We start from the raw sequence: 11,009 nt of genomic DNA, 5'->3' as shown, positions 1-11,009 counted from the left end.
AATACTTGGGGCCAGATCAGCTTAATTTCAGTTCTGTTCAGTACAGTTCAGCTCTAATTAGTTCAATTCAGTCCAGCTTTTAATTTCCTTTTCTCATAAAATATTAATTTCAGCTCAGTAAACGTGAACAGACCCTTAATTTTATGTCAATCTGTGAACTAGTACTTTTTTTTTTTTTTGCCAACTAATACGTTGAATTAAATTTTCTTTTAAAAGTAGCATGTTAATCACGAAATTCGGTTAAATAGGCAATACTCCAGCCATTGTTTCTAATTTTTTCCACTAAACTCTACTATTCCTTCTATTTCATAATAATTGCAACGCTAAGCATTGCACATAGTTTTAAGATAATAATAAAATGTTGCAATTGTTATAAAACGAATATAAAATGAAAGTGTTGCAATTATTATAAAACTATCATAAATGAAAAGTGTTGCGATAATTATTTATTACGAAATGGAGGGAATAATAATATGAAATTCAAAAAAATTATATGACCAACCTTGGAGTGCATCACACGTAATTGAATCAAACACATTCTTTGGACTTTATAGATCTATGTATAGGTCTTTTATGATTCTAAACCAACTTATAAGATTATGGGGAACACCACACTGCGGCCACACATTCACAATTTTGAAAAAAAAATCCAATATTAGGCCAATAATGTGGATTATATAACTTTTAGTTTTGAATAATTTTTTACTTTATTGGACCCGTAAGGAAATAAGTCGAAAAATTTTCCATAGACCCCAAGACAGCTCAGGAGGCCATTGGATTGTTGGAAGACTTGGAATAGTCCGCTTTCCCTTTAAACTATCCAAATCCAATCAAAATTAGCATTTTTTTTATTACACTTTATTTCATAAATGGGTAACGATTTAACGTGTACCATGAAAAATACAAGTAGATATTAGTATATTATACTTGATACACATTATGTGTCCAAATAATAATTTGATAATCCGATTGTACAGTGGACACCTTAATATGAAGTCTTCGGATCCGGGTGCATCGGCATAAAGCATAGGGATGAGTCCATTTCCGGCATATACCAATAAATCAACTAGGAAAAATTGGCCGCAGCAACATCAACTATGACAAAGGTGCGTGTAGCAGCAAAACCTTTCGAGGGTCCACTCAACATCACAAACTATGTACTTGGGTGCACATAACAACATAAATAACATTGGCAAAATTTAGCTTTCTTTTGAAAGTGAAATCTTAAATATTTTTAATGCTTTTTTGTTTAAAAATATTTTTGATTAGTTTCATTCTACTTAATTTTTCATTTTCCATCTCATGTAATTAAATAACCATTAAATTGAATTATTTCAAAAAAAATTCGCCATTATTTTCTATCGTTTGTTTCTTCAATTACTTTTTTTTTTACATCTCATGTGATGATTGACTTAGTTTCCTCTTCCATTTTAATTAATTTTTTCCCTTTAAATTATTCTCTCTTAACCTCCACAATTTAAGTGTTGTACATCAAAACAAGAAAATCAATTTGACATATCCTAAAATTCAATTCTAAAATTATTTTTTGAATTAAGTATTTAAAATCATTTTGTGGGGTTTGGTATTAGAAAGTTACCTATGTATGCTGAAATTTTGTAGAATAAAGGTATTCAAATGATTTTTTTTTTTTTATTTTATTTATCAATTTAGTATTTAACTAAGTGGAAAGAGAAAGGAAACTAAATCAATCATGTGAGATCGATATTAGAAAAAATAATTGGAGAAGCAAACAAAGGAAAATAATAGCACAATTTTTTTTTGAAGGAATCCGCTTAATCTAATGGTGGAGGTTAAGAAATGCTTAAATGAAAAAAATAAATAGAAAGTAAGACTAATTTAAATAATGTTTAAACAATTATATAAAATAATAAAGATTCCACTTTTTTACCTAGAACCTTAGTTCATTAGTGTCATTTATGTTAATATGTACACCCAATTACATAGATTGTGCTCTAAACCACACCCTTAAAAGATTGTATTGTTACACACACCTTTATCATAGTTGGTGTTGTTGCAGCCAATTTTTCCAATCAATTATTTACTAGGACAACTAACATTACCTTCCGTTCTTCTTCGTTACTTCTTATCCATTATTTAAATCCCTACTTTTCAACTGTCACTCCCTCTCTTTCTCTTTCTATAATCTATATCTTCAAATAAAAGAAAAATAGATCATCCTTTTTATTAGTCACTTTCTCTATTTGTGGTACAATCAAAATAAAGACAATTCTCAGAAAAAAAAAAAGCTTAAATTTTTAGAAAAAGAAAATCAATTATGGACGGTTTGATCAAGGGTCTCGTCGACGTCGCGATCGGCCACCATCGTCGCAATGACGACGACGACGATAACAACAACAACTCTGAAGAAATAGAAGAACGTTCTAGATCCAGTTGGGCGCAGGTTAGCAGAATTCCCCTTTTCCTTGTTTAGTACTTTTAACATTATAATGGAATTTCTTATGTATGAATTATGATCTGATGATGGGAATTGGCTAAAATGCGCAGGTGGTGTCAGGGGAGCAGGATAATGATCAAACTGGTCAACACACTTCTTATGCTGCTGCTGCTACTGTTGATCATACTTTTCAATCTCAATACGTTACGCATGTATGTATTATTTATTTATTTGATTTTGATTTGATAAAGTTTTTAACGAAATAAAAGGGGGAAATTTTAATTTTAGGGAGTAAAGTATAATCTGAAATTATGTGGATTTAACATAATCATCTTTGTTATGTGAGATTTCGAAATTATGGATTGAAGACAATAATGATCATGCTATATGCGATTATTGATAAAAGTATGGATGAAATTGTATATGCTGTACAAAATTTTGAAATTATGGATTTAACAGATTACAGAATGATCTATTCGAAATTGAACAATTAATTTGAAGTGTATAAATGCTTTTGTGTGCAAGTACACTATGAAGAAAGTAGTGATTAATTTTTGGAATTGAACAGAATGATCAATGCTGTTTGGAATTTTGATACTCCATTGTTGAATTAATTTTAAAATTAGTGATTTCTAACTATCAATTGTATCAAACTTTGCCAAATGTACGCCATTGTGTACGCTCCTAGAGATCATTTTATCATGCTTCTGTGATGCTTATTATTGGTGTTGTTTGTTCATGCGGTACTTTTAAGTTTGTTAACCCGAGAATGCTAGTGATTTGATCAAGCTATTGGTTAAAGATATGAGATATCAGCATGTTTATTCAACATATAAGTTGTCGATCTAATAATCATAATCTTACTTAAATAATGCGAGTTTGCCAGAAGAAACAAAAATCTAAGTACAATTGTTCAGCCTTCAATACGGTAGGCCAGTGACAGCCAGTATAAAACTTCGTCACATCCCATGACATGAGCCAAACAGATATTTTCGTGGGGGCGTTCCCTACTCAGCGACGCGCTGCACTTCCTAGACCCGGGTGTAGTGATAAGTATGCAAGGGTTGCTAGGTCGTCGCCCAGAAGCGACGCGCCACATTGCCCGAGTGTGGTGTCAAATGAGCAAGGGCGTGCCATTGGGGCGTTCCCTACTGAGCGACGCGCTGCACTTCCCAGACCCGGGTGCAGTGATAAGTATGTAAGGGTTGCTAGGTCGTCGCCCAGAAGCGACGCGCCATATTGCCCAATTGTGGTGTCAAATAATCAAGGACTTGGAGTTGGGATCAGGAGGGAGCGTGGGAGAAAAGAATTTAGTTTGCGGATTGGTTCTTGGAATGTGGGGTCTCTTACGGGAAAATCAGCAGAATTGGTAGAAGTAATGAAAAGACGACGCGTGAACATCATGTGCCTCCAAGAGACAAGATGGACAGGAGAAGGAGCTCGAGGCTTGGTTTTGGGGTATAAGGTATGGTATGTTGGGCAAGAAACGAGCCACAGAACAAGGAATGGTGGAGCTAGGAACGGAGTTGGTGTGGTTCTCGATGAGAGGTTGGCAAAAGAGGTGATCGAGGTCTATCGGAAGAACGATAGGTTGATAAGGCTGAAGTTGCTATGTGGCAAGGAGATTGTGAATGTTATCAGTGCTTATGCTCCCCAAGTGGGTTTAGATGCAGAAGAGAAACGACAATTTTGGGAGGACCTAGACGAGGTGGTGCAGGGTGTCCACCACTCAGAGAAGTTATATATTGGAGGGGATCTAAATGGGCACGTTGGGGCGAGCCGAGATGGCTATGAGAGTGTCCATGGAGGCTTTGGGTATGGGCAGAGGGACGCCGGTGGTGAAGCTATTATGGATTTTGCCCAATCATATGATTTAATTTTGGCTAATACTTGGTTTAAGAAGAGGGATTCACACTTGATAACTTTTCGGAATGGAGCAAATGCAACTCAAATAGACTTCCTGCTCACAAGGAGCATAGATAGACAAAGTTGCATAAACTGTAAGGTTATCCCAGGGGAGAGTGTGGTCACCCAACACCGGCTATTGGTAATGACTATTCGTCTGAAAGAGAAGGCGAAGAAAAAAGTTAGACAAGAAGAACCAAGGATAAGATGGTGGACCCTAAGGGATGCAAAAGCTAAGGTTTTTACAGAAAAGGTAATTGAAGAAGCGGATTGGGATGGAGAGGTGGATCCGGACATGACCTGGTTACGAATGAAGAACTGTTTCCTAAGAGTGGCCAAAGAGGTCTTAGGGGAAGTAAGGGGAAGAACTTCGGTACAGAGAGATACTTCGTGGTGGAATGAAGAGGTGAAAGCAGTAATTAAGCAAAAAAGGGAATGCTATCAAGCCTTAGGAAAATGTAGGAGTGATGAAACCTTTGCAGCGTATAAGGAGGCTAAGAGTAAGGCAAAGGCAGCTGTTCGCCAAGCAAAAGAAAAGGCATATCAGGAGGTTTATGAAAAGCTTGATTCCAAGGAGGGAGAAAGGATCATTTATAAGATGGCAAAGAGAAGACAAGAGGCAAGGAAGGATATTGGCATGGTGAAGTGTGTCAAAGATAAGAACCAAATGGTCCTAGTGCAAGAGGAGGGCATCAAGGACAGGTGGAAGGGGTACTTCGATGAATTATTTAATGGAAGTAATGGAGTTGTGATAGGAGATACCTCTATGAGTGATGAAGAAATCAACATGGAGTATGTGCGAAGGATTAGGAGAGTAGAGGTGGAGATTGCACTGAGGAAGATGAAACCTAAGAAGGCGGTTGGCCCTGATGGGGTACCGATAGAGGTGTGGAGGTGTTTGGGTAAGATTGGTATTGATTGGTTAACAAACCTTTTCAACAAGATATGGACGGCTACAAGGATCCCACAAGATTGGAGGAAGAGCACCTTGGTCCCGGTTTATAAAAACAAAGGAGACGCTCAAGATTGTTCTAACTATCGAGGAATTAAGCTTATGAGCCATACTATGAAGTTGTGGGAAAGGGTGATTGAACAAAGGTTGAGGGCATGCACAAGCATTTCAGATAACCAATTTGGTTTTATGCCTGGGAGATCTACTATGGAGGCAATTCATTTGATAAGACAAATGATGGAGTTTTATAGGGTAAAGAAGAAAGATCTTCATATGGTCTTTATTGATTTAGAGAAGGCATATGACAAGGTGCCAAGAGAGATACTTTGGTGGGCAATGTTGAAGAAAGGTATCCCACGAAGGTATGTAGACCTAGTTAAGGATATGTATCGGGATGTGTCAACAAATGTGAGGACATGCGGAGGGTTGACAAAAGATTTCCCTATTACAATCGGATTGCATCAAGGGTCTGCATTAAGCCCTTTTCTTTTTGCAACGGTTCTAGACGAATTAACTAGACCAATTCAAGATGAGGTTCCATGGTGTATGCTGTTCGCAGATGATATCGTTTTGGTGGATGAGACTAAGGATGGGGTTAATGTCAAGTTGGAGCAATGGAGGCAAAGGTTGGAATCTAGAGGGTTTAAGCTAAGTCGGAGTAAGACTGAATATTTGGTATGTCGTTTTGGCACTCAGAGGGGGACAAGCAATGAAGTGGTGAGTTTGGATGGAAAGGATTTGACCATGAGTGAATGTTTTAAGTACCTAGGGTCGATCATCCAGAAGAATGGTGACATTGATCAAGACGTGACCCACAGGATTAAGTCAGGGTGGTTTAAATGGAGAGCGGCCACGGGAGTGCTATGCGACCGCAGCATTCCCTTAAAGTTGAAGGGAAAATTCTACAGGACTGCCATAAGACCAGTGTTGCTCTATGGTACAGAATGTTGGGCTTCTAAGAAAGAGCATATTAAAAAGATGGAGGTTACGGAAATGCGCATGTTAAGGTGGATGTGTGGAAACACTTTAAGAGATAGAATCAGAAATGAGGTTATTCGCAAGAAAGTAGGTGTGGCGGACATTGTAGATAAATTAAGGGAAAATCGTCTGCGTTGGTTTGGACATGTAAGACGGAGACCCGAGGGTGCACCGGTGCGAAGAGTGGAAGAGTGGGACCATGGAGGGATTAAACGAGGAAGAGGGAGACCAAAGATGACTTGGTTGGAAGGAGTGAGGAAGGATATGAAGTGCATGGATTTACGTGAGGATGAAGTTTTGGATCGTAAGGGATGGAGGAGAAAGATTTATGTTGATGACTACACGGAATAATCAAATTTGGTTCATGTTAGCCGACCCCACTTTTGGGATTAAGGCTTTGATTGATTGATTGATTGATTGATGTCTGCAGCTTGGAGTGTAATCCTGAACTCTTAATCGTGGAAATCTGTCTTTCTTTGGATGCATTTGTACTTATGTGATGCTTTGAACTTTTTTTGGCATCTAGACTAAGCATGAGAATTATCAACAAAATGAAGCTTATGAGAGGCCTTGTCATAACCGAAATGAAGAGGTTAGTTTTGTACTTTTGTCTGCTGCTTCATTGTGTCATTCACTGTAAGAAGTCAATTTTTTGGTTATAAACTTTTCATTTTGATCTGTGTAGAATGAACAAGAGGAAAACTCTGATGGTTGGCAAACTGCTCACAAGAAGCACCACAAACGGCCTCAGAGGGTATGGCACCTCCAATATGCATCTTAATGTTACCCTACTTCATATTTTGATTTGCTTGTGGCAAAGGCATTCTCTTTTCATCAGTTTGGTCATTACTACAGTAGTTTTCAGGGGAATAGATGCAATGCCTTTGTTTAGATTACCGATTGCAGTCTATTCTGGTGGTACTTTATGCAAGAGGAATCTGTGTCGTACATTGATCAAGCAAATAGTTGACAAAATAGTATACTTTTTGAAGTCATTATTTTTGTAGGAATGAAATGTGAAGAGCAGTAGGGAAATGGGAAAGGAAAATGTTAGTTGAATAGAGGGGTTCTTTCAAGTTTAAATGGATATTTTTCCACTGTATGCTTAGTATTGGTGGAGTTTGAAGCAAAGATGAGACCTTTTTCCTCTCTTATACCTTGGTGTATCGCAATGTGCCCACGTATACTGTGGATAGAGACTTAAGATGATGGCTCCAGACTACCTCCTTTCAGTTATGGAGGTTCATGACCTTAGACTGTTACTTGTCTCATTTTGCTGTTACCTTGATTGATATACCGATTATGATTGAGAAGCAAAAATCTGCTTATACATAGATCACTTCACTTCTTGTCTAACTTTATTTCTCGATTAACAGGTTCATATGGATCATTGGAATTCATATAAAAGTCCTCCAAGTGAGCAGCAATATTCTGAGGAAGTCAACTATGCTGCTGAAATGGAGCCATCTGAAAATGAGCTTTCTGATTACATAAGTGCTTGCGCAAAGCTTTGGGAACTCGATTATAACCGCTTGAATCCTGGAAAGGACTATGAACTTGATGTTGGTGAGGGGAAGAGGGTCCATGAGAGGGAAGACGTGGCAGAAGCCAGTCTCTTTACATGGGTTGATGAAAATGTTCTCAGAAAACCTACTTTTTCTCGGTTCTGTGCCCTGCTTGACAACTACAACCCATATGAAGGATGTAAGGAAAAAGTATCTGAAGAAGAAAGACGGGAACAAGCTGCATTTGTTGAAGAGATTAGTAGGACTGCGCCTATCAAGTACCTTTACAAGTATCTTTCAAAAACAGGTCTCTTCACTGATAATTACCAGGAATTTAAGAGTATGCTAAAAGATCTCTGGTTTACTCTTTATGGTCGAGGTGGTACTTCTGGATGCTCATCTTCTTTTGAACATGTCTTTGTTGGAGAAATCAAGTCACGTGGAGAACAACAAGTCTCAGGCTTCCACAACTGGCTTCAGGTATATGCCTGTACTGCAATCACTACAGTCAGAGGAATTCAGAAATGTTCTTATAAAGTCGTATTTCCATTATTTATGTGTTTATGTTAGTTAAGCACTTTCTTTCATGATATGCATAGTGATTTGACATGCTAACCTCTGTTGCGTTTCTGTATCCCCTTCTTTCTTAACTCGTTTTGGTCCATTAAATAAATATCAATTTTTCTTTTTCCAATGGTGTCTCCATTTCAGTATTAACTGACCATTAAACTTAATTTTTTCCTCCTGCAGTTTTACCTTGAGGAGGCGAAGGGGAAGGCAGACTATCAAGGTTATATCCTGCCTCGCAGAAATAGGCAGTTTGTAAGTAACTAACTCTGGTGTCCTTTGTTTTCATTTGGAGTAAAGATGCAATAATTATGGTTTATATTAGAAATGATATCTCAGTTAATACACTCACTATGTTGTCTGTTGATCACTTTTCGGGAAGTGTAATTCACTATTTTTGTAATGACAAACTGTCAAACAAATCCCCCTACAAGAAGACCATCTTTCAAGTGTGAATGGGCATTCTTTCCTATGTGACTTTCTTCCACCCAGTACCAGAAAGGTGCTAAAGGGTAGTATTTCTTGTAATTGGTCAGAGCCTGCTTACGTGCATTAGTAAAATTGTGTGTATAGAACACTCAAGAGAAGAATGTAAGAAGTGGAGCTCATCTGTTTATATTTATGTGCATTTCTATAATCTGTAGCTTATTAAATCTTAATTGGAGAACAAACAGTAAGGTCTTATTCAGTTTATTATAATTTTATACACTGGATAACTTTGAAAAGTGCTTACTTCATACATAAGAAAACAGCTCCCTATTTCTGTGTTCATAATTCTCTGATACTCTCAGTACAGTACAATGCCCAAAGCTCTAATATATTCAAGATTCAAGGAATCAATTTCATTTTTTATAAAGTTTTATTGTGCTTAGACTGATATTTTACTCAAATCCGATGAGCTAATCATGTCAAAAACTTCACTATGGGATACATACAGAATAGTTTTTCATTTTTTCTTGTTTCCTTTACTTAATAGTGACCTATATCTATGTCTCTCTGCAGCCAGATGCCGAGACACAGTTGCTTACAGTTCAATTTGAGTGGAATGGAGTCCTCAAGTCTCTCTCAAGCATGTTCATAGGAGTAAGCCCTGAGTTTGAACTAGCCCTCTACACACTATGTTTCTTTGCAGGAGGAGAGGACAACCACATAGAGGTCGGTCCATACCCAGTTAATATCAAGTGTTATCATCTAGGAAACAAAATTGGTTCTGCATTTCCTATCGCTGAGGCCTGATCAGCAAGGAGTATAACTCTGCTCTTAGTCATAAACTCTGAATGTTCTAAAGAAGCTATATTATATAAACTCCCTTGTATTCTGAAATCCCTATTTGATACACAACATTGTTCTGCTACAAAGTATTGATGGTAGCAGTTTTACAGGAAGGAAAGCATGTGCCTCCCTAAGTAAATTATTTCTCTTATACTGTGCTATTCGAGTGCATTTTTTCATTTGTATTTAGAATTTTCCTTAGCATGCATCACAGTTCAAATTAATCAACATTAAATCAAATATTGTCCTCTGCTTATTTGCTACTCCTTTCGTCTTTAAATTATTGCGACTAATTAGGGTACTACTTATCAGCTCTACAAAAAGCAACCCAAAGACTTTGATCTCTTCAATTTATCAGCTCATAAAGAGTATGCTTAAAAATATGAGTTGGCCTTTGATGCACCACTTTATATAGTTCTTCACAATTTATGCAAGGGACAACTAAATTGCTAATTGAAGAATATATTCCGGAGTATCATTATCATTGTGAAGAATTACTACGGACTACTTCATAAATGCTAATTGAATGATGAATTTGTTCTTGTGGTATAATCATACGTTTATAATTTTACATATCAGTAATTGAAAATCTTAGCGATTGAAATAATATATCGACTAGAGTAAGAGCATCTCCAATAATTTAATTGTAAGGACTTGCTTGCAATTAAAATAAAATATCTAGCTACATACTTACCATTGGAGAACAAAAAATTGAGCAACATGCAAGCTACTTTAGCCAAACAAGCTACATGATTGATTGAAAAGAAAAAGACAAATAAACTTCACTTATATTGTAACATGTGTACAATTATTTATTTATTTTTTTAAATTTCATTTTTTGCAATTTAAACTTATCATTGGAATACTTTATTGCTAAAAAGTGTTGTACTTTAAAAATTAATGTGGAAAAGCAAGGTATAAAGCATGCTATTGGAGATGCTTTAAGGAAAAAAAAAAAAAAGGGTGATATTTTCCTATTTCTGTTTTTTGCTTTTGAGAAAAGAAATTACAAGCAGGTAATCATAATTCATAAAGATACAAATTTGCACAAAATTCGTCAAAAAAAGAAGACCAAAATTCAAGGTTAAGGAATAGTATATTCCCAACCGACATTCTATTACACTTTTTTTTTTGTTGTTTGAAGTGTTTCCCTAAATATCTAATGGCACTTTTTTTTTTTTTAACAAATATCTAATGGCACTTTGAGTCCATATACTTAAGGCACCTTAAAAATAGAATATTAACCATCTATTGGCATAGAGAGTGTTGTGACAAAGCATTAATAAGTATACATCGAATCGATTTAAAATAAGATCCTATATAATTATGTTATATCTTATTTATAAATCACAAAAGCAAGGTAAAGTATAGTGTGTGAATAGTATAAAAGTCAAACAGTGTCAACTAAAAAAAC

General features: G+C 36.3%; 1 protein-coding gene across 2 annotated transcripts; it reads left to right on the top strand.

Annotated features, from left to right (window-relative positions):
* The first annotated feature begins 2,198 nt into the window (after positions 1-2,198).
* LOC145567865 (uncharacterized) lies at positions 2,199-9,756 on the top strand. 2 transcript variants are annotated; one of them, XM_081627275.1, is made up of 7 exons: positions 2,202-2,422; positions 2,527-2,628; positions 6,778-6,843; positions 6,937-7,005; positions 7,628-8,236; positions 8,507-8,578; positions 9,326-9,756. In XM_081627275.1, the coding sequence occupies exons 1-7, from the start codon at positions 2,297-2,299 to the stop codon at positions 9,557-9,559; spliced, it is 1,278 nt and encodes a 425-aa protein (XP_081483401.1). In that variant the 5' UTR covers positions 2,202-2,296; the 3' UTR covers positions 9,560-9,756. The 2 variants fall into 2 exon arrangements, with proteins under 2 accessions (XP_081483402.1, XP_081483401.1); XM_081627276.1 differs by lacking the exons at positions 6,778-6,843; positions 6,937-7,005 and having other exon boundaries at positions 2,199-2,422.
* The last annotated feature ends 1,253 nt before the right edge of the window (positions 9,757-11,009 follow it).

The sequence above is a fragment of the Chenopodium album genome, chromosome 11 (assembly GCF_948465745.1).
Source record: "Chenopodium album chromosome 11, dcCheAlbu1.1, whole genome shotgun sequence".
Taxonomy (NCBI): domain Eukaryota; kingdom Viridiplantae; phylum Streptophyta; class Magnoliopsida; order Caryophyllales; family Amaranthaceae; genus Chenopodium; species Chenopodium album.
The sequence above is the reverse complement of the archived record's forward strand: the minus strand, read 5'-3'. Positions and strand labels throughout refer to the sequence as shown.

What these genes read in the sequence shown, in the direction of transcription:
- LOC145567865 (XM_081627275.1), top strand. Translation starts at nt 2,297, where the DNA reads ATGGACGGTTTGATCAAGGGTCTCGTCGACGTCGCGATCGGCCACCAT. An exon ending in GTCATAACCGAAATGAAGAG is followed by an intron (nt 6,844 to 6,936) that starts GTTAGTTTTGTA and finishes TGATCTGTGTAG; the next exon opens with AATGAACAAGAGGAAAACTC. An exon ending in GCTTCCACAACTGGCTTCAG is followed by an intron (nt 8,237 to 8,506) that starts GTATATGCCTGT and finishes TTCCTCCTGCAG; the next exon opens with TTTTACCTTGAGGAGGCGAA.